The sequence below is a fragment of the Marmota monax genome, unplaced genomic scaffold (assembly GCF_021218885.2).
Source record: "Marmota monax isolate L192 unplaced genomic scaffold, Marmota_monax_Labrador192_F-V1.1 WCK01_AAM20220418_F8-fsc00022, whole genome shotgun sequence".
NCBI classification, from domain to species: Eukaryota; Metazoa; Chordata; class Mammalia; order Rodentia; family Sciuridae; genus Marmota; species Marmota monax.
The window spans coordinates 27,855,463-27,877,844 of NW_026695215.1; the positions used below are offsets into that span (position 1 = coordinate 27,855,463).

The 22,382-nt window shown below is 47.8% G+C and overlaps 3 protein-coding genes across 10 annotated transcripts in view; 2 read left to right on the forward strand and 1 right to left on the reverse strand.

Moving 5' to 3' along the window:
* CUNH3orf84 (chromosome unknown C3orf84 homolog) lies at window positions 1-11,570 on the forward strand. Its single transcript, XM_046431640.1, has 4 exons — window positions 1-27; window positions 1,329-1,442; window positions 10,656-10,712; window positions 11,157-11,570. Exons 1-4 carry the CDS (start codon window positions 1-3, stop codon window positions 11,568-11,570), a joined length of 612 nt encoding a protein of 203 aa, XP_046287596.1.
* Window positions 9,011-22,037, reverse strand: Klhdc8b (kelch domain containing 8B). Of its 5 annotated transcripts, XR_009225618.1 has the most exons (8): window positions 16,973-17,402; window positions 15,578-16,085; window positions 14,367-14,531; window positions 13,816-14,040; window positions 13,617-13,718; window positions 13,089-13,198; window positions 12,118-12,281; window positions 9,011-11,416 (listed from the first exon to the last, which is right to left on the reverse strand). XR_009225618.1 is itself a non-coding variant. In XM_046431637.2 (6 exons), exons 2-6 carry the CDS (start codon window positions 15,951-15,953, stop codon window positions 13,002-13,004), a joined length of 1,065 nt encoding a protein of 354 aa, XP_046287593.1. In that variant the 5' UTR covers window positions 15,954-16,085; window positions 22,014-22,037; the 3' UTR covers window positions 12,339-13,001. The 5 variants fall into 5 exon arrangements, 4 of the variants coding, with proteins under 4 accessions (XP_046287593.1, XP_046287592.1, XP_046287590.1 ...); XM_046431637.2 differs by lacking the exons at window positions 9,011-11,416; window positions 12,118-12,281; window positions 16,973-17,402 and adding an exon at window positions 22,014-22,037 and having other exon boundaries at window positions 12,339-13,198; XM_046431636.2 differs by lacking the exons at window positions 9,011-11,416; window positions 12,118-12,281; window positions 16,973-17,402 and adding an exon at window positions 21,281-21,433 and having other exon boundaries at window positions 12,339-13,198.
* Window positions 21,453-22,382, forward strand: part of Ccdc71 (coiled-coil domain containing 71) — an 11,929-nt gene continuing 10,999 nt past the window's right edge. For 2 of the 4 annotated variants that reach the window (XM_058574860.1, XM_046431629.2), the window contains exon 1: window positions 21,453-21,583. The gene's annotated coding sequence lies outside the window, so the exon portion shown is untranslated. Of the gene's footprint in view, window positions 21,584-21,643; window positions 22,081-22,382 lie in introns of those variants that run through there. The other 2 variants (XM_058574861.1, XM_058574862.1) reach the window with 2 other exon arrangements.

The following is a 22,382-nucleotide window of genomic DNA, read 5'->3' on the forward strand; positions in this document are numbered from 1 at the left end:
ATGCAAAGTGCTTTAATAGGCTCCTGGGTAAGAGTGCACTTCATAGCTAATCCTGGCCCCTGACCCTGGGGTTATACATGGAATCTGAGTGAGTCATGAAGGTGAAGTTAGGTTTCATCCAGCAAGCTGGTAGAGAACCCTGAGCTGCCACCTTCCCCTCTTCAGTTCTGGGGTCATCCCTGGAGGCTACCTAGTCTTCCTGATACTTTGTCCCCTTCCATACAACCTTGTCTGCTAGACAGCTGAGCCTCCTAACCCTCTTGTCACCCCATTTATTCCCCGTTCATTGTTTGATTCACATCCTCATCCTTACTCTGGAGTTTGACCGCTTTACAGTCTGGGAACATCTAAGGACAGTGATTGTGTTTTCATCTATTTGTATTTCCTGGGTCCAGCTCTATGCCCTAAAGGTCCAGTAAATACTGTTGAACTTAACTAAATAGACAGCAAGAGATTCTAAACAGTACAGAGGTAGACAAGTAAGGTGACTTAATCTTCAGTGCAATGAAAAGATTTTGGGTTTTCCAGTCCTGTTGAGAAGTCTGCTATGGTAGACAGAAGCCATGTTCAGAACAGGTTCCTCTGCTCAGGATTATAACTGTAGAGGATCAGATAAACTCATTCTTAGAACTCAGGACAAGAAGTTGGACCATAGGAGTTCCCAGACATGATCATCCACAGGGTATCCATCTAATAACATCAGCACAGTACACCAGCTTCTTGGACCCATGATAGGTGCTCATTTCTTTCTTTTGCCAGTGCCTCTGAAGTTCTCTCTAGAAGATATTCTCTGTTGCTTAAATACTTCTTTTGGAAAGTTTATCCCTTGCTTGGGTGCTCCAAATTCTGAAGGTTGCCCTCTTGTCCCGGAATAGCAAAGTATGTGGCAAATGAGTGTTCATAGCTTTGTCAAAAGGTGCAGAAGGATCCATAGGACCCTTGATTTTCAGGGACCCTTGATCTACTTTTAACACTGTGGGGAGGACATCAAAGGGGACTTCCTCTCAGGCACCTTAAGACCAAACCACTGAATAGTGGACATGCCCATAGAACTCTGCTCTGAATAAATGGTATCCCTTTCCCCCACACACATAGCTGTCCTAGGTGGGTCAGCACAGCTGAAACCAACTCTCCCGATGATGAATGAGGACACATCTCCCTTTCCAGGAGTGTTCCTCTTTATATTCTTTCTATTATTCCAGGAGCTCCAGTGAGGGGCTTTTTACCTGGCTTCTCTGGAGCCAGGTAAAAAGGAGGGACCCTGAGATCTGGGACCTGGGGTAGGGAGCGTGTGAGTGGGCTTTATCCTCATGCATGCCTTGTTATAGCACAACAGTGGCTTTTATGGGCACTACAGAGGCCAATTCAAGAGTGAAACTGCTGGAGAATATCGCCTTGCAGCCAAGCCCCAACCTCCAGCAACATTCCTGCAGCGATGTCAGGTACAAGGTGGGGGGTGGGAGGCAGGCAGGAAGAGATGGGCCATTTCTTGCCTCTTCCAGGCCCCAAGGTCCTCATACCAACCCTTTCAGAATCAGACTGACACCCAGGTTCATCCTAACCCTGGGAAAGACAGAAGGCTTGGTTCCTCTTCCCTGGAATGTCAGATCTTCCCTCTATTTAGAGAAGAGCAGGTGCCAAACTGGACAGTATAGCTCACTGTTTCTTCTAGATGGAGGAAGGGTCCAAGCCTCAGTGGGATGCATAATTAGGGGTGAGAGCCTTCAGAACCCAGGAAGGAAGGCTTCAGTTTTGCTGAACAGCCCTCCAGTTCAGATACTCGATGTCACAAAAGCCTACAGCCAGCCTCACACAGTCCAGGTCTGAATAAATGGTATCCCTTTCCCCCACACACATAGCTTTCCTAGGTGGGTCAGCACAGCTGAAGCCAACTCTCCCAATGATGAATGAGGACACATCTCCCTTTCCAGGAGTGTTCCTCTTTGTATTTTTCTATTCTGCCAGGAGCCCCAATGAGGGGCTTTTTACCTGGCTTCTCTGGAGCCCTCAGGAGGGACCCTGAGGTCTAGGACCTGGGGTAGGGAACATGTGAGTGGGCTTTATCCTCCTAATGTTAATAACATCAGCAGAGTACACCCGCTTCTTGGACCCATGATAGGTACTCATTTATTTCTTCTGCCAATGCCTCTGAAATTCTCTCCAGAAGATATTCTCTGTTGCTTAAATACTTCTTTCGTAAAGTTTATCCCTAGCTTGGGTGCTCCAAATTCTGAAGGTTGCCCTCTTGTCCCGGAATAGCAAAGTATATGGCAAATGGACCTTGGGAATGAGTAGGACACCTAGTCAGGCAGGGAAACAGCACAGGAGGCTACTGGATACTAGTCTACATATCTGCAAGACTGGATAGGAGAGATGGCAGACATGTCCTAGAGTAGCTAAAACAGATTTCTATACAGTAAAGGGGTACAGGGTCGTAGGCCTTCTGTCATTACAGGCCTGGAAACAAGGAGAAGGCACTGTATATTACCAGTCAAGGTCTCAGCAGGCTTAAAACAAGAGAAGTCAGGAGGGTATACTTTTAAAAAGAGTGGGCGTAAAGGCCTTAGGAAAAGGCAGTGTCACAGTCTGATAACAATCAAGTGGGCAGTATTACTATCGGGCCCAAAGGGATAAGGAGATGCATGGCTCCTAGAACCCAGAAACACAGAGAAAGGTGTGGCAAGAGCTACCCTGAGAGGAACAGTGATCCTAAGTGGAGAGAGACAGCCAGGTGGGAGCTAGCTTGGGAGGGGTTAGAAAAAAAATCTCCCTCTCTTTATTCATCTCTTCCCAGAACTCTGTAGTGGCCAGAGTGAAGGGACCCTGTGACACATCTACTCAGGTCCACCTCCTGAACAAGATCATGGGGGAGGAAAATCCATAGGAACCAGTATCAGTGCCCAGAATATGCTCCACCCACTGCAGCTTCTTGTTTCCCCGCCCTTTGTGAGGTCCAACTGTAACTGTCATTTGGATTCTTCAAGAATTTCTTTCTTAGGCTGAAAGAAGGGTCCTGAAGGCTGCCATGTTGTGCAACCTGAATTTCCTTAACATGTTCAATTGGAAGGTCTGCCTGGCACTGTCTTCCAAACCATACCCAAGTGCAATCCTAGACTGCCCATCAGGGCCACCTCCCATTTATTTATTGATTGATTGATACTAAATATTGAACCCAGGGACACTTAAACACTGAGCCACATCCCCAGCCTATTTATTTATTTATTTATTTATTGAGACAGAATCTTGCTAATTGCTCAGGGCCTTGCTAAATTGCTGAAGCTGGCCTTGAACTTGTGATCCTCCTCCTGCCTCAGCCTCCTGAGCCCCTGGGATTACAGACATGTACCACCACACCTGGATGGCCACCTACCTTTTTGAGGGTGATGGAGTGAATTTTGTACAGGAATAGAAGGAACCTAGAGCCTTTCTACTGAATGTCTGTAGTTGCCCTCAGTGATGTTTTTCATCCCAGAGACTAGAACAACCTCTCAATCCATTAAACCCAGCCCCAGGTATAGATATGGAGTTCATGATGAAACTGAAGACTTGGAGAATTTATAGTATTATCAGTAACTCCAGGTAGCATGATCTGTGTATTTTGGACTCAGGTTGTATAAATGGCTCTTTCTAGATTTAAAGCTATCTTAATTAATAGGAAGGACTTCCCAGGGAAGGTGCACATCTTATTTTTGGCTTGGTTGAAGGTATCAGGTTTCAGTTGATTGTGGCTATTGTTTAAAGACCTTTTAAAATGTGACGTCTACCTTCTTTTGGCTTGGGGGAGGTTAAAAACTTTTTTTCTTTTTCTTTTTTTTTTTTTTTTTGTCCTGGGGATTGAACCCTGGAGTGCTCTACCACAGTGATACATCCCCAGTCCTTTTTATTTTGAGACAGGGTCTTGCTAAGTTGCTGAGGCTGGCCTCAAACTTGCAGTCCTCCTGCCTCATCCTCGTAAGTTGCTAGGATTACGGGCATGTGCCACTACACCCAGTGGGCAGGTAAACATTTTGTCTGTGATATTCAGAAACAAAAACTTTTTTTTTCATTTTTCTGGTAAACCAAATTGCCTTCACCTACCTGACTCTTAGGAAATGTAATCCTTAGTCAGACAAGAGTCCCAGACTCATGGATGAGGTCAGGTCCTTCATCTGTGGTGCCATAACTACTGTGTCTCTACTAAGCCCCACACCTCAGTTTGACATAGAGGCTCCTCTCTCAGAACCCTACTGAATACAGACTGTCCAGCCTCTACAAGGTCCTTAAGCCTCAACTTATAAATGCTGCCTCCTCTCAGGAAACCTACCTCCAAGTCCTATTAAAAAAGAAATTGTAGGGCTGGGGATGTGGCTCAAGCAGTAGCACACTCGCCTGGCATGCATGGGGTGCTGGGTTCGATCCTCAACACTACATAAAAATAAAAAATAAAGATATTGTGTCCTCTTAAAAAAAAAACTAAAAAATAAATATAAAAATAAAGAAATTGTAGCTCTAGCCCTTCCTATTTATGGGTTTTACCACCTCTGTAGAAAAGGAGCCCTGAACAGTTTAGAAACAAAGATAACAGAGCAAGAAAACCCAGAACTGCCTAGGGAGAGAGGGTGTGATTATTCTTCTCAACAGGCTCCCACAATTGTGAGAGCAAAACTCCAATCAGGCTCATATATTATCCTGCCACTGTAGAAATAGTGAGTTTCCAGAATCAGAGCTATCTCCAACAACTGAGCCATTTGTTGTAAGGCTATGCACAATTCTGCAGCTGAGAATAGAGACAGGGGAGAAAATTGGAGGTCAACAGGAACTTGTTGGATTCTTTTGTTTTGTTTTGTTTGGTACCAGGGATTGAACTCAGGGCACTTGACCACTAAGCCACATCCCAGCCCTATTTTGTAATTTATTTAGAGACAGGGTCTCACTGAGTTGCTCAGCACCTCGTTTCTGCTGAAACTAGCTTTGAACTCACAATCCTCCTGCCTCAGCTTCCCAAGCCGCTGGGATTACAGGCGGACGCCACTGTACCTGACTGATTCTTAAGCAGTTGTAAGAAATAATAATCACCTCTACACTTCCCAGTTTCCTTAATGTTAGCATTTTGCAAAGCTACAGTCCACAACCAGGACATTGATACTGATGCAATCTCATTCAGATTTCCCAGTTTCATTTGTACTTGTGTGTGTGTGTGTGTGAGAGAGAGAGAGAGAGAGAGAGAGAGAGAGAGAGAGAGAGAGAGAGATCTATAAAATATTATCATCTTTTTAAAAATATATTTATTTAGTTGAAGATGAACAATTTTTTTTAATGTGGTGCTGAGGATCGAAGAAAACAGTGCTCCACACAAGAGGCAAGCACTCTACCACTGAGCTACCCCAGCCCCCAAATTTTATCATCTTTAACATTACAAGGATCCCTGGTGCTGATCTTATATTACCAACTCAACTCCTTCCCACTCTTGCATACTTTCTCTGATCTTAACTACCAATCTCTCCTCCATTTCTAAAATTTTTGTCACTTAAAGTGCCATATAGCAGACACTGTGGCACATGCCTATAATTCTAACTATTCCAGAGGCTGAGGCAAGAAGATAACAAGTTTGAGACCTGCCTGGGCATCTTAGTGAGATCCTGTCTCAAAATAAAAATACAGCCAGATGCAATGGCACAAAACTATAATGCTGGCAACCTAGGAAGCTGAGGCAGAAAGATTGTAAGTTCAAGACCAGTCTCAGTAACTTGTGAGAAATCCTCGGTAACTTAGTGAGTATCCTGTCACCAAAAAAAAGACAAATAAACAAACAATAACAAACAAACAACAACAAAAACAAAAACAGCTATACATGGTAATCCCAGCAGCTTGTGGGGTTGATGCAGGAATACTATAAATTCAAAGTCAGCCTCAGCAATTTAGTGATGCCCTAAGCAACAAAAAAAAATCTGTGCAGCTTATTTATATAAGCTTTATTTGAGACCCTGTCTCAAAATAAAAAAGGGCTGGGGATATGGCTCAATGGTTAAGTGCCTCTGGATTCAATCCCTGGTACCAAAAAGGAAAGAAAAAAAAAGGACAGGGGATGTAGTTTAGTAGTATGCAGCTCAATCCCCAATACCAAAAATCAATCAATCAATCAATCAATTAAATAAATAAATAAACAAACAAACAAACAAACAAACCGGGGCGCGTAGCTCATGCCTGTAATTCCAGCAGCTAGGGAGGCTGAGACAGGAGGATCGAGAGTTCAAAGCCAACCTCAGCAACGGTGAGGTGCTAAGCAACTCAGTGAGACCCTGTCTCTAAATAAAATACAAAATAGGGCTGGGTATGTGGCTCAGTGGTTGAGTGCCCCTGAGTTCAATCCCTAGCACTCCCTTCTCCCCCCAAATTAAAAGAAATAAAAAGGTCTAGAAATGTAAATCAGTGGTAAAGTGTCCCCTGGATTCAACCCTCAATATTGGGAAAAATTGCTATATAAATGGAATAATACAGGGGCTGGGGTTGTGATTCAGTGGTAGAGCATTTGCCTAGCACGTGCAAGGTCCTGGGTTCGATCCTCAGCACTACATATAAATAAATAAAATAAAGGCATTGTGTCCAAGAACAATCAAAAATAAATATTTTTTAAAATGGAATAATACAATATTCAACCTTTGGAGAGGTTTTCTTGCTCAGTATAATTTCCTAGTTATCCAAGATCCATTGAGTGTATCAAAAATTCAGTTCATTACTGAACAGTATTCCATGGCACATATGTATTGATTTGTTTAAACATTCACTTATTGGACATCTGAGCTGATTCCAGCTTTGAGCTTTTTATAAATAAAGCTGCTATGAACATTTGTGCACATATTTTTTTGGTGAACATGAGTTTCCATTTCTCTGGGATAAATGCCCAGAAGTACAATTGCTGGGTCAGATGGTAGTTGCATGTATTTTTTTAAAGAAACTGTCAAGCTCTTCTCCAGAATGGCTGTACCATTTTTACATTCCCACCAGCAATGCATGAATGATCTAGTTTCTCTGCATTCTCACTCACATCTCTATTTTTAACTTTAGCCATTCCAGTAGATATGTAGTGATATTTCACTGTAGTTTTGATTTCTATTTCCCTATTGTTTAGTGATGTTGAAAATTCTTTAATGTGTTATTTTTCAGATGCACATTGTGTTTGATGAAAAAATCTTCATATTGTTTGCCCATTTTCTTATTAGATTGTATTTTTACTGTTGAGATGTTAGAGTTCTTTATAAATTCTATATACAAATCCTTTATTGGGTATGTGGTTTATAAATATTTTCCTTCTAGTCTTCATCCTTTTCATGTAGATCTTCTTTCTTTCTTTTCTTTTTTTTTTTTGGGTGTGGATGGAGGGGTACTGGGTATTTAATCCAGGAGTGCTTTATCACTGAGCTGCATCTCCATTCTCCTTTTTCAATTTGAATTATTTATTTATATTTTCTTAATATTTATTTTTTAGTGTTAGGTGGACACAGTATCTTTTTTTAATATTTATTTTTTAGTTTTCGGTGGACATAACATTTTATTTTTATGTGGTGCCGAGGATCGAACCCAGCACCCCGCGCATGCCAGGTGAGCACGCTACCACTTGAGCCACATCTCCAGCCCCTTATTTATAATTTTTTTGTTGTTGTTTGAGTTCTTTTGTTTGTGCCCAAGATTGCACAGAGGGGCACTTACCACTAAGCCACATCCCCAGCCCTTTTTATTTTTATTTTTTAAAATATTTTTATTAGTTGTTGATGGACCTTTATTTTACTTACTTATTTATATGTGGTGCTGAGAATTGAACCCAGTGCCTCATGCATGCTAGGCAAGCACTCTACCACTGAGCCACAACCCCAGTCTGCCCTTTTTATTTTTTGAGACAGGATCTCACTAAATTGCTTAGGGCCTTGCTAAATTACTGTGGCTGGCTTTGAATTTGAGATCCTCCTGCCTCAGCCTTCAGAGTCTCTGGGATTATACGCATGTGCCACCATACCTCACTAAATTCTGAAGCAGGATCTCACCAAGTTGCTGAGGGTCTGAGTTGCTTACAGTCATGCAACACCATGCTTGGCTAGACTTTGTTTCTTTTCTTTTTCTTTCTCCTTCTTTTCTTCCTCTTCCTCTTGATTCCCCTCCTCCTCCTCTTATTTTTTTACTTGAGGTACTGGGAATTGAATCCAGGGCCTCCCACACACCAGGCAAGTGCTCTACAACTAAGCTACATTCCTGACCGTGTGTGTGTGTGTGTGTGTGTGTGTGTGTGTGTGTGTTGGGGCGGAGATGCGTGTTTCTGTGACTTACTTTTTTTTTTTTTTTAATTTTTAAGATCCCACACTTACAAACTCAAAGAAAAAAAACCCATACCTGATCCCTTCAGCATAATCTCTCACTGAAGATGGATTTTTATTCTTTAGCTAATTTTTAAATTTTTGTATCAGGGATTGAACTCAGGGGCACTTAACCACTGAGCCACATCCCCAGCCCTTTTTTGTATTTTTATTTAGAGATAGGATTTCACTTAGTTGCTTAGGGCCTTGCTAATTTGCTGAGGCTGGCTTTGAACTCATGATCCTCCTGCCTCAGCCTCCAGAGCCACTGGGATTACAGGTATGTGTCATGGTGCTGGGCCGATATTATTGTAATGATTGAAAAACTACTTTCTCAATTCCCCTCCTCTCTTGTTCATCATTCTTTAGATGTGGTAAATCTAGCAGTTTTCCTCTGGTTTATAGACTTTTTGGTGATTTCTCATTTGCACTTCATCAACTGCTGCCTAGGTTTGAGATAAATTGAACAATTACAAAGCATGATTAGAGGAAGAGGTACAAGGAGATGTGAGCTAGTATAATGTAGTGTGTTTGAGTCCCAGATCTGATATTCAACTCAAGGCAAATTACTTTACCTTTCTAGATATTACGGTCCACCCACTTTTTAAAATTTATTTATTGGGGCTGGGGATGTGGCTCAAGCGGTAGCGCACTCGGCGTGTGGCCCGGGTTCGATCCTCAGCACCACATACAAAGATGTTGTGTCCACTGAAAACTAAAAAAAATAATAAATAAATATTAAAAAATAATTCTCTCTCTAAATAAAATAAAATTTATTTATTTATTTAGGTACTGGTTATTTAACCCAAGGGCACTTCACCACTGAGCCATATCTCCAGTCCTTTTTATTTTTTTTAATTTTAAGACAAGGTCTCACTAAGTTACTGAGAGCCTCACTAAGTCGTTGATCACAAGTTTGGCATCAAACTTGTGATATTCCTGTCTCGGCCTCATAAACTGCTGGGATTACAGGTTTGTACTACTATGCCTGGCTGGAGTAAGCAAAGCAGAGAGCAAAGAGCTTATGTTCCAATGAAAGGCATCGGAGGACAGGCAATATCATTATATAGAGTGTGTTAGGAAGCAGAAAACATGGAGTTGAGGAGATGGGACTACTGGTACAAAACTAAAGGAATGTCTCTCAAGAGGTAAGTAAAAGGGAACTCCATGGCCAGCAGAAGAAACTAGTGGAGCAAAGGCCTGAGGAGGAAGTATCTGGCATGTTTGGGGAGCAGGGAGAATGCTACTGTGACTGGAGGTAGGATCAATAGGGAAAAATCAGTATCATGTGGGTCTCATGAACTACTACTATAACTCTGGCTGTTACAAACACAAAGAACTGGGGCTGGGGCTGTAGCTCAGTGGCAGAGCACTTGAATCCAGTGTGAGGCACTGAATTCAATCCTTAGAACCACATTAAAAAAATAAAATAAAGGCTTGCTGTCCATCTACAACTAAGAACAAAACAACAACAACAACAAAAAAAAAAAAACATGCAAAACTTTTGTGGCAAACAAGATGTGATCTGATTCATGTACTAAAAGAATTTCTTTCTACTAAGAAGACCACAGATTAGGGTGGTAAGGTGAGCTTGAAAGCAGGGACACCAGGCAGGAAGCTCTTGAAATAATTCAGGCAAGAAAATAAGGTGGTTTGGACCAGAGAAAAGTCTGGACATGCTGAGGAGTAATTTGATCCTGGATACACTTTTAAGGAAATATCAATTGGATTTCTTGGTACATTGAATGTGGAATGTGAGAGAAAAGAACCAAGGGGACTCTGAGGTGTTTGACAGGACCTAACTGCCATTGCTTAAGCTGGGAGAGGCTGTAGGTAGAATGGGTCTGGAGGATGATCCAAAGTTGTTTGGATATACTATCAAGAGTTGACATGGAAATGTGGAAGACAGTTGGCTCTTGAGACTGGGGTTCAGGAGACAGCTTGAGCTAGAGACAAAAATTGTAGTTCCAGATAGAATGTAGGGTTCAGAGCATGGTTATGCTGTAAAGGGAGTAAGTGTGGACAGAGAAAAGGCTTTGCAATCTAGTGTTAAAGGGCCCCACTTATGGCAGGATGTCCTGATAGATGTCTCAGCCCACTCCTCAACCGGTGGCCTCAGAAACTACTGCTTCAGGGAAAGTCCCAGAATGAAATATCCAGGGAGTAAGGTACTGCTTTAATTTGTCTCTGACCTTTCAGAGTGTTGACAGTTTAGCAGTTTAGAAGTGGTAGCTCCTGAAGCTTCCCTCCATTATGGACACTGAGGCAATATCTGGGGGAGAAGGTAAGCATCATTTCCCCCCTTCCCCTTCTTTCTCATTATTTTTCAAGGAACCAGCACAGCAACACTTTTTCTCCAAGCATGACAACCGCACTTCTTTTGACAAAGTGAGTGCTACAGACAGGCAAGAGAAGAGACAATCCCCCAGCCCAAGTGGAAGTTGAGCACACAGCAGTTGGTAGGGTGGAGTGAATTAAGATCCTGAAGAAAGGGAGGGTTCTTTAAACAGGCAGAGGAGTGCCTATTTCCCCCACAATATTTCTCCTCTGGGAAATCTCTTATTCTTTTAAGAGTGGTACCTCTGTTTTGGTTTCCTCTGCCAACTTGCCCCAATACGATATGCAAGTCTGCTGGGGGCCACTGGATTTTCAGGACCCCATTTCCATAACAGAATGGTTCCCATCACTGAGGAGGCAAGCCAATGAGGACAGGGGACAGGCCAGGGAGGCCAGGTATGGGCTAGGCATCACCAAACAGATTTGGGATTAGATGGGGCCCAAGGAAATGCTTGGTGCCAAGACTGTGGGCCAAGGGCCCATACCGTTGAGGAGGGCCCCTACTGCCTGCTGCAGGGAATTGGAAGACGGAAAGACCTGGAGCGCCTCTGGCAGCGGCACACCTTCCTTCGCTGGGCACCTTGCGAGCTGGAGTTGAGCCAGCAGCCCCTGGAATCTTCCTACCAGTCCGATTTCCGGCCAGGCCCAGGATTCAGTAGCTTCCCACAGCGCCTCGTCCACTTTGTGCAGGTTCAGCCTCCCCATGTGAGCACCACCTACCAGCAAAACTTCTGCCAGCCATCCCGGGGTGGCCACTGTGGTAGTGACAAGGTAGGACCCCAAACACCGGTCACCAACATTCTGCCTGACCTCCCAGGGATCCCAAGACCCAAGATGCTACAGCACTATCTTTACAGTGGGGTCTCTGAGTGTCTAAACTGGTCTGGAGCATTAAACAAGGACAGCTAACAGAGCAACCTGTCTGTACACAGAAGTTTCATGGGTTGGTGAGCAGTGGTGCTCTGCCATTGGCACTGCTGTCCATGACTGTTGGGCTAGGGAGGTGCTGCCCTGGGGAGCCCTGCCACCAAGTGAGAATGGATAAGGCCTGAAGGAGGCTCAAGAGTCCAGGACAGTTACCATGACCATGGTAAGTTGGTTCCAGGGACCCAAATGTTTCTTTGAAATTGCAGTAAATCCAGCTGTGAGCCCCTTGTACTCAGTATAGCTTTAAGGAAAGCAAAGCCAGAGACGCCTACTTGTGGGCATTAAAGGCTGGAGAAAGAGGGAAGGACTGGCAGCTTCCTCCAGGATACTGCTGCCCTTGAGAGGTTTGGTGAGTGGCCACAGTCCTGCCCAAGAGATGGCTGTCCCACATCTAGCACTCAGGGAGACCCACCAGACCACCCCTCCCTATGAGATGAGCTGAAGCCTTAAAGAGACAATGTGACTTGGAATGGAGTATATCCTAACCCTGTAAAGTTTCATTTTCTGAGCTCTTCTCTGGTCATCCTACCTGTGTCCAGAACATCCAAGATAGTAGAAGAGGGCTGTCATCCAATGTCACCTAAGGCAAAGCTGAGGCTTATGTGGGGCAGAGACACCAGATCACTTTGGGGATAGAGACCAGATCCAAGAGGCTTCCTGTAGACCTCCCTTATCTCTGGGAGAGTTGAAGCCCTGAAAGGAGGACAGAGACCATGAGGGTAACAGGGAGTCCACACCAGGATCCCCACATCAGATTTCAGCAATACTTTTACTTTCATATCCAAAATTCCTGGATCCTCACAACAGCCCTGTGAGGTAGGTAGGGTAGGAAGGTTTCAGAGATCCTCATTCACAGACGAGGATGTTGAGGCACAGAGAGGTGAAATGACTTGCCCAAGGTCATACAACCAGCAACGTAGAGGGCCCAAAGCCAGAATTCCTCTTGCCCTCTGGCAGTTTTTACGTCCTTTCCTCCATTCCCTCTGTGTCCCTCACCCTCTCTGAATATACCTAGGTCTTCAGGAACCTTCAAGATAGGCTGGGATTTTTCAGGAATGACCACTTAGATGGTTCTGGCTAACTCGAGATAGTCAATGCCTATCCTGCAGGGTGTAAGGCCAGCTCTCTCCTGAGCCCACTTTCCTGTTGGACACAGGGCCTAGGGGGCTCCTGGGTAAGGGTGGAGCTAGATATGGTTCATGAATGAATTGTGGTAAAGTTAGATGTGAGCATATGCTTGGCCTATGCTAAAGACAAAGGCTCCCTAACCCAAGCCCCCAAGGGAATGCCTCAAGTGCCTGTCCATATGCCTCCCTCATCCCACAGCCATATAGAGCTCCTTCAGCAGCAAATGGAGCCACAGACACCTGCTCCTGTACTGAGCTGCTCCAGTGAACAGACCCAACCAGGCCTTCAGACTCCATCACACAGACATAGTGCCTCTACAGCTTGACTGGGGCCCTGGGCCACACCCCCAATAACAAACAGCCGGGGCCCTGCCTGTAGGCTAGAACAGGAGCAGCGAGCTGTGGGCATGGCAGGCAGTGCCTCCCAGCGCCGACGTGTAAGACTGAAGCTCTCCACGGAGCCAAGAGGGCATGGCTGGTTTCCTGTAGGAGAGACAGAAAGTTGTAAGGGGGTTCCAGGCCCTTTTGCTCACTGAGCCCAAAAAATAGCCCTTGACATCACTCCAGGATAGGCTACAAGTGCCTTGCTCCTCATTGTCCCTGTTCAGCATTTGTTAATTCATTCATTCATTCATTCATTCATTCATGTTTTGATTTGTCCACTTGGCCACGCATTCAGTGATCGCTTGTCTTGTTTCTGTCTCCTAGAGCCCTGATGGCACATAGACCCCCCAGTCAGGCACTGGGCCAGGCAGATCACAACCTGCTTTTGTCACAGATAAGGAAAGGGAGATCACAAATTCCTGACCTCTGGAGTGTCTAGAGAAGGGGGTGTTCTTGCTGGGGGCTACTCTTTTCTATCTTGGGCTCCCTTCTTCTCCCTAGCCCCACAAAGACTTACCAAGACCCCCGATGGCCAAGATGTGGCCCCCAAGGGAGCCAACCACAAAGTCTGCCCTCTTATCCCTCATACGCAGGCTGCGAGGCAGCTTGGTCCAGGACCCTGCAGGAGAGGGGAGGTCATATCTAACCACACATACACACTATGTCCCTCCGTCCCACAGAGAGTAGGAGAACAGCCCAGGACAGCCACTGCTTACCATGCTCTAGATCAAACATCTCCACAGTGTTGACAAAATGTGGACGGGAGTAGAAGTTGTGGGGCCCAGGCTGCTGCAGACCACCCAAGCTAAAAACATTGCCTTCAGCCATGGCACAGCCAGCAAAGGCCCGGCGGCTAGGGAGGCTCGGGTGCCGGGTCCAGGTACTGGCCTCCAAATCAAAAGCTTCAAAAGCAGTCACTGGGAGCTTGCCCTGGCGGCCCCCTGCCAATGGAATTGGGACACTTGGGGAGAGAGTCCAGGGAACTTGATGGGCTCCTCATTCACCAAGTTGCAGATATGTCTGCCCCAGCCTCCCAGGCACAGCTGTGTGCACATCCGCATGTGGATCATCTACCACACAGTTGCTCAGGCACTGGGGTTTGGTTTTCCAACCTCAGCAGGGCCATCAGCAGTCAGAGCCTCAGAGTAGTCCTGGATCATCCCAACAAAGCTTCTCAAGACCTGCCATCTCAGACTGAGCGATCCCTCCCACACCAATATATGGTGATGGACTCTAAACCCCTTTCTCACATCTCCCAGACCCTTACCCAAGACATAGATCTTGTTCCCATGCAGGAAGGTAGAAGCCCCATAGCAGGGTGTGGGCATGGAGGGTAGCGAAAGCCAGCAGTCACGGCGGGGCTCATATACCCGTACCTGGGCCTGGGGGGCCGTGTCAGGGCCCATTCCTCCCAGGGCATACACCATACCATCTGCATAAAAAAAGAGTAATTCAGACTGCATTCCAGCCTAGCTAGGGTAGCCCACCCTGACAGCTGCCCTAGTCATGCCTGGAGTGGCTGGAAACCCATGGTGTTTGTTTAAAACCTGCTGCACATCTGGGGTGAAAGCTGGGAGAGGTAGGATTCTCGCTCTGGCCAGGGCCCCTCTGAGTGAAGAGCAGGAGGCGGCTGATCTAATTATAATCCAGCTCTGTCTCCCTGGAGATGCTATAGCAACCAAGTCTGGCATCCAAGCAGGGCTGGTCTAGGCCAGTGGTCAGACCTGGAGGCCACAAGGTAGGGGCTTCCTTGTTGGGGGTCATTTAAACCAGGTGTTGGTGGCATATGAATATCTGCTTAGCATGAAGCTCAGTCTAGGGAGAAGATTGGAGATCACTTGGCGTGGGGGCAGGGCTGGGAGAAGGCTTAAGCCTATAGGATAGAGGTGCGGGCCACAGGCCTTCAGCATCAGTCTCCCTGCCAGCACCTCTACACCATACCCTTACACTAGCTTAGGTTCCTGCCTTCTGTTAAGCCCTCAGAATGAGCTAAGTGCATGTCTAGTAGTCTTGGGGTGATGTGCCTGTCAACTGGGTTTCCATGGCAACCATCTCCAGGTCAGCTTGGCCTTTGTCCATATGAGGATCCCTGGTGTGTATGTGTATATAGTGGGGGAGTCTAAGCACTTAAGCATTTGCTGGGCTCTGAGCCAAGGCCCTGCTTCCCTCCCCCCACCCAAGACTATTTATAACCATGAGAGTCATTAGGCCACCCCCCCTACTGTCTCTTAGAAATGAGGAATGGGGCAGGGTGTTGGCTGAGACCTCCTATCATTCTGGGGACCTGTCTGTGGTTCTGTCCCCACCTCATAGCCAGAAAAGTCAGTTAACAGCCCAGTTCAGAGGGAGACATGAGAGGATACAGGAAGCAAAGCAATGTTTGGGCAGCTCTTGTCTAGTCTCTGAGAGCAAGGGACCAAGTCAGGACAGAATAGAAGGTTTGGGGCACCTTGAGACCTTCCTTGGGAAGCCACTCACCTCTCTCTACAGTTGCAACCCCCATGGCTGCTTGAGGAAGGGTGGCCCGACGCTCCCAGCGGCCTTCATCAGCTAGGAAGGCCTCCACAGCAGCTACTGGACTCTGGATTTCATCCACACCCCCCACCACTAGCACCTGCTTGCCCAGAACCACAGCAGCTGCACCAGCTCGGGCAGTGGGCAGAGGCGCCAGTGCCAGCCATGTGTGCGAGGCCATGTCCAGTGTTTCGGCAGTATCCAAGGGTAACCCAGACCGGCCACAGCCCCCCAACACCAGCACCTGCCCATCCTGGTGCGCCACTGTTCCATACACCCGGCAAGTGGGCATGGGGGGAAACACCTGCCAAGCAAAGGTGCAGCCACCACCTGCAGCCATGTCATTCACTGCTGTGGCAGGCCATGCTATCTGCTCAGGCTGTAGGCCTTACTGGGGAGACATGATAGAGTCTCATCTTGATTCTGCCAAGGATGCGAGGAGTGTCTGAGCAGTCCAGGGAATTGCCTCCACCTGGAGGAGAAAAGGAAAAACAGGGTCGGGGCTTCCTAACCATCCTTTAGGGAAACAGACACAGCTTGTTGCTGAAGGCAGGGCAGGCTAAAATCACTGGTGGGAAAAGTAGGGGAAAGACCTACCCCTCTGACTAGCACACCTTCTGGAGTGGGAAGGAGGACATAGAGAGTGGTCTCCTCTGTATGGGGGCATGAGGGATGTTCCTCCCCAACCCCTGTGCTAACAACTAGGAGCAACTCAGTCAATCTGAGTCTAGGTAGAAGGAAGGTGACTAGAACAGAACTCTCCAGCCCAGTGCCCTTCCTTTCCTCTCAACAAGCCTCATCCTGGTTCTGCATGAGGTAAGTACTGCTAAATCTGGCTTCCAGTGTGCCCTGGGCAGCCTGGGATCCATCCATTCTGGTCCCCCACCTGCTGTCCCTAGTCTGATTCTAGGGTATCCTTACACCACCATTTCACAGTGTTCAACCGTTCTCGCCAGCAAAAGACCAGGGTCCGGGGTATCTGAAGCTCAGGAGGCCGGGTGCCAGGGATCCACACTCCCCTAGAGGTTCACCCTCAAGGATTTCCCATGCTAGCAGATTCCCTGGCGTCTAGAAGAAGGGGGTACTGGTTTGGGGAATCTCATGAACACAGGACTCTAGGATACCAGAACCCAGGGCGTTTCTTGCAGGAATGCGCAGCTGGACTTCTCAGTCCCTTAAGAGCGGGATTCAAGTTCTTCAGCTTTCCCTTTACCTGGGGGTTTCCACTCAGACCATGGTTCTCCTCCTGGCCCCAAACTTCCAGTTCGCTGAGGTGGGGGCGGGTCTGGGCAAGTGCGCTTGGGGGGTCTACGCTCCACGCCCCAAACTTCCCCTGAGCGCGGCTCCCGTGGGACTCACCCGCCGGGGTTCCGTGCCGCCGGGGCACGGGGTCCGCCGTTCCGCCTCCGCTGACGCCGGCTCTGGCTAGGGCTGTAGCCGAGCTCCGGCGGGGCTCCCGCACCGCTCGGGCGTGGGGCGGGGCTGGACCGGGTCCGCCCCTCGCTCCCCCTTCCCCAGGCTCTGGGAAACCTCCTCCCGCCTTAACTCTGCACGTGCCGCGGCCGAAGAAGGGCGCACCGACCCACGAACACACACAAATGAACAAATAAATGGACATGTGGAACGTGGGCCTGCCAGGATTTAAGGTCCGACCCCGGCGGGAGTAGAAATGAGGCAGCGCGGCACAACGCCCGTATGGTGAGGGGTCGTTCTGAGCCGGACCCAGCTTGAGTAAGCAAGGCCTGGAATCTGCGGGCTTGAGGGGCCGGCGCCAGTCCAGAGCAGTTGAGTTTGGAGGAGCCCAACTACCGGCTTTTCGGCTGCGCCCTCTGGAGGCCACTTAGGGTCTCTATTCGGGGGCTGCGGGCTCATTGCCCTAACCCGGGCACAAAACAGGGCGCAGAATAGATCCTGTAGTGCATATTAAGATCAGCAGGGGATGGAGGAGCAGACAGTGGCCTCAGGGTCTCATAGGCCTGGGTGGAAGGAATTCTTGAGTAGCTCTGAGCAGAGGATGAACTAGAAGAGTCAGAGGTCAGAAGCCCTCCCAGGTGGGTCACTGGTCTCATCCTGTGAGGTCTGAGACTGAGGCTACTCTGGGGCCCAAGGTACTTTTGAGACTGTGCATCTTTAGGTTCCAAGGCCTGCATCTAGGTGAGAGCAAATTGGTGTGGCAAGGACCCAACTAGCTCAGACTCAGACCTTGGAGCATTTGGAGCATTGGAGCATTCAGAATATTACCTGAGTCTTTGAGCTGGGGGCTCACTTGTATAAGTCAGAGGTTACCTACTGGAAGAGGTCCTTGCAGTAGTGTGTCAGTTCACTGCTTTGTTCTTTTTCTTTCTTCTTTCTTTTATTCAAGGTACTGGTGATTAAACATAGGGACACTTTACCACTGAACTACATCCCCAGCTCTGTTTTTTATTTTGAGTCAGGGTCTCACTAAAGACCTGATGAGGCGGGCCTCAAACTTGTCATCCTCCTGCCTCAGCTTCCCCAGTTGCTGGGATTACATATATGCACCACCGCACTGGGTTCCTTGTCCCTCTTTCACAGATTGTGTGAGTATGTGTCTGTGTTTTCCCCACAGCAGATTGGAGGCAAAGATACAAGTGCATATCATTAGTATGGGTGATGAAGTCAGAGAGCATCAACCTGAGTAGAAAGTAGACAGGGGATGGGCTGGGGTTGTGGCTCAGTGGTACGGCGCTTGCCTAGCATGCCTGAGGCACTGGGCTCGATCCCCAGAACCAAGTAAAAATAAAAAGTAAAGGTATTGTGTCCATCTACAACTAAAAAATTAAAAAAAAAAAAAAAAGACAGGGAAAGCAGCCACTAAAGAAGGTATCATCAAGCAGGTTACTACTGTGGGCAACTGGGACCACATCACATGATCCTTCTGGGAATTTTAGAAGATAGTGTAGAACATGGGCCTACAGAGCAGTGGGAGCTGAGGTTCTCATTCTCAAATCCCCATTAGTTATGGGTGGAGAACTATTTAGGGGCCTACCTGACTTCTGGCCTTTCCAGATTGTGGGTAAACTCTTCCCTATGGCCACAGAGAGAGCCTTCAGCCTTTTCAGGGGATGGCAGTTGAAGTCAGAGACCAGTACAGAAATGGTGGTGCCTTGGCTAGTTATAGACTGCATAGACCTTGACTAGAATTCCTACCCCACTTCACCCTGACTTGCTCCACACTTGATGCACTTCCCCCCATGGAATGCGCTAACTGCCCTGAGGACCCTTCAGGGGTTTCCCCTCTCCAAGCCCCTATCCCCTCCTTTTCAGAAGTTAGGTACTTACAAGCTGCCTGTCTTTAGATACCTCCTAGGACCAAATTCCTCTAGTCTATCCTTTCCCTCCAGTCAAGTTCTTCAAGCCATCTACCCTCATAGGCTCTCCTGCCTTGTTTTTTGCCATTTCAATCCGTTGCCACTTCTTCCCCAAAAGTGTTCTTTTTTTTAAAAAATATTGTTTTAGTTGTTGATAGACCTTTATTTTATTCATTTATTTATATGCGGTGCTGAGAATTGAACCCAGTGCTTCACACATGCAAGGCAAATGCTCTACCACTAAGCCACAACCTCAGCCCCCCAAAAGTGTTCTTGAAAAATCATTATAAAGCTAAAACTAGAGAGTCCATATTAGTTTGTCTTGGCTGAAATTTTGCCGACATATTTTCATCTCTTGTGACCTCAGCTTCCTCTTGCTGCTTTGCTTGTCTTGTGTCTCAGAATCTTTTGCTGGCTCTTCTTCCTTTCCCTACCCAGGGAGTAGCTCAAGCTCTGACCCCAGCTTTCCTCACATTCTGGCTCTTGGGGAAATCTCTACCAGGCTGCTGCCTTCGCTCACATCTAAATCTCTACCAGATCTCTCTACTCAGGCGGGTATGGGTCCAGAGTCTACTTAGATGATACAAGGCACCAAATGGAAAACAGGATAGATTCTGGGATCATCTTCCCAGGATAAGGTAGACTCTTTACACTTCAACCTGTTTGATTCCATTTATGCCTTTGGCATCCGCCAAAGTCTCAGTCAAGTCAAATTGTGCTCTGATGAGTGCTCCCACAGAGTTTCATGTGGGACTTTCTGGGCATCACCCCCTCAGGGAGCTAGGTACCCTATGATACTTACCCCCCAACCCCCCCCCATCTCTCTAGTTCCCATAATTAACAGGTACAGAGAAGGATGGACCTACCCCTCTTGCCCTGAGCTATGGACTGGACATCACCACAGAGAGATCTCCTTTCTAGGATATACCTGGACTGGTGCCATCCCTGGAGGTCAAGCTCTTCCTATTCATGGAAATGGTTTCTGTTTGCATAACCATGGCCCAGCCAAATACAGGGGAACAAAACTGCTGGTTTGGGAAGACAACTAAAGTAGACGGTAAGATTGTATTGGCCCAAGAATAAAAAACCAATCCTCTCAACCATATATAGGCCATAGATAAGGCTAGTTAGAGATTGGAAATGCCAAGTTGGTAGCCCATGAGACCCTGGCCGGTGGGACCCCACACTTCCTTTCTAGGGCCTAAAAACACTAATCCCAGAGGAGCAGGAGATTTTGCAATTCTTGCTGGACATCTGGACTATGTATCAGTGTGGAGACCCTGGGAAGCTAAGGGCACCAGGTGAGGCCTAGGGCATTGCTGAGTGGAGTGGGTGCTTATATTTAGGAGTGTCTGAATCCTTCTAAAGACAAGGAAATAGAAAGCAGCCAGAGGATTCTGAGGTCATATGGGAAGGGAAAAGGACAAGTACCCAGACCCTAAAAGAAACTTCTAGCCATCCTCTTGTGATTGCTAATAGACTTCTACCTTCCCCCAACTACCAAATATGGCACCATTACAAAGATTAGGGTACAAGAATTGTGGCCATATTTCTGCCTTCTGTGTCAGGCTCTGACCAAATTCATATGCCCCTACTGTCACACCCATGAAACCAGGACTCCCATGATGGCTCCCAATCTGGATTCAGGAGATCCTGACAAATGGAGCTTTTGGTCAAACTTTGTGCAGACCATTCTGACCCCTCATCTGAAGGCACAGACCCCTAGGGATAATTTTGACCTGAGTTCTCTAATTTGGTGCTGCAAGGTTAGTGGATCACCATCACTCTGATGGCTATAGCAGATGGAAAGACTGATGTCCCACTCTCCTAGGCAAAAGGATAGGGGATCTGGGCAGTGTTAAGATTGGAGGTGGAACTTTTGCGCCATTGATGAGCTGAGGCTGGACCAGGGCCTCTCCATAACATTAATGCACATATGCCTAGGTAAGTATACTCAGGCCTACATCGGTATACTGTGGTTTAAAGACTAGACATGGATATCTTTGGACTTCCATATAGCACTTATGATCACATGGGTATACCACTCTTTCATTGATGTATAGTGGGCTCCATTTTCAGGAAGACAGGAGGGCCTTTTCTCCTCAGAGGAGATACCTTTGCTGCATAACATAGGGGCTACCCTGAGACACTTCCTATTAGGGAATACTCCTTTCATCCTCTGGTCAGATGCCTGGGACAGAAGTGGGCTTTGTCAATTTCTACAGGAGGACCAGAGTATGGAAAATGGCCTGGACCTTGCCAGGAACCATTCCCAGATGTCACTGCATTACCAAGGCCTCTTAGGATGTCAGATGGCCCCCTAATCCAGCCCTACCTGGACTCAGTAGTCTTGCCTGGGGCTGCGCTCGAGAGTGCCTTTGATACTCAGATTCCTGAATTGTACCAGACGGGTTTGTGGCGGTCTTCGCGGCCACCACCTCCAGGCAGTCCTCCCGGGTACCCAATCTGCCTCGCCCCCAGACTTTGGGGGGAAATGGGGTCTCGGGGGTCAAGGGTCACTAGGGCGGGCCCGGGCCCGGAAGCGGAAGCGCGGCACACTTCCGGCGCGCAGCGGGCGGCCATGTTGGAGCATCGGAGGCGGCGCAGAGGCGCATCCTGGGTCCCCGCGGCGGCGCCGGTAGGTTGGAGCCGCGGGCCTAGCCGCGCCGCGGAGTGGCGGCCCGCGAGGCGGCAGGGCGGAGGGCCCGGGCGGCTGACGCTTCCCGGACCCGCGTTCTCCGCTGGTTTGGCCCAGGCCCCCACCCCTCCCCCATTCAGCAACCCCACCCTGGGGCTGCACGGTCCGGGTCGAGCTAGGACGGCCCATCCTACATATTTCATTGCCGCTGTGACCCCTGCCCCGCCTTCTCCTTTTGGGCTCCTGGGACTCGGATTCCTAGCCAAAGGGTCCCGATATGCCCCTTGACACCATTCCACTTGTCTGGCGCCTCACCCGACCCCATCTTTGGTGAACCTCCCCTGCTGGCCCAGAAGCACTTTTGAAGGCAAGTTCGGGGCCCGGCTGCATCCTGTTTGCGAAGCCTCTTGAAAGCCGAGAAGACCCTTACCATGGGTTCCCACTGACCTAGGCGAAGAGCCCCGGGGTCATCCTAGTATCAGCGCCGGGGGTTGCAGGTGGGAATAGGCCTCTCTCTTTTATACAGTTCACTGCCCTGGGAACTACATCCCCTCAAATAAATAAATAAAAGAACTAAAAGTCATGTGCAAGGATTGTGCTTGTAGAGCGGCCTCTGGGGAGGGGAAGTGCCTCAGACACCTGAGGATCCAAGAATGTTTCCAAACAAAGAGCCCTAGGGCACTTCCTCCAGGGGATTCTGAAGACTTCATCTGCTCCATTAGAGCGGTGGGAACAATCTGTACAGCCAGTCCTCAAGGCCCCAGGGACCTGCCTGAACCCAGCTGATCTTTTAATGCTC

Excerpts from the sequence above, each read along its gene's own strand:
- CUNH3orf84 (XM_046431640.1), top strand. The coding sequence starts at position 1 with ATGCAAAGTGCTTTAATAGGCTCCTGG. Across the intron at positions 28-1,328 it reads GTGCTTTAATAGGCTCCTGG|CACAACAGTGGCTTTTATGG; the intron begins GTAAGAGTGCAC and ends GCCTTGTTATAG. Across the intron at positions 10,713-11,156 it reads ACCGCACTTCTTTTGACAAA|GGCCCCTACTGCCTGCTGCA; the intron begins GTGAGTGCTACA and ends ACCGTTGAGGAG.
- Klhdc8b (XM_046431637.2), bottom strand. The coding sequence starts at position 15,953 with ATGGCTGCAGGTGGTGGCTGCACCTTTGCTTGGCAGGTGTTTCCCCCC. Across the intron at positions 14,532-15,577 it reads GGTTGCAACTGTAGAGAGAG|ATGGTATGGTGTATGCCCTG; the intron begins GTGAGTGGCTTC and ends TTTTTTATGCAG. Across the intron at positions 13,199-13,616 it reads CTTGGCCATCGGGGGTCTTG|GAAACCAGCCATGCCCTCTT; the intron begins GTAAGTCTTTGT and ends TCTCTCCTACAG.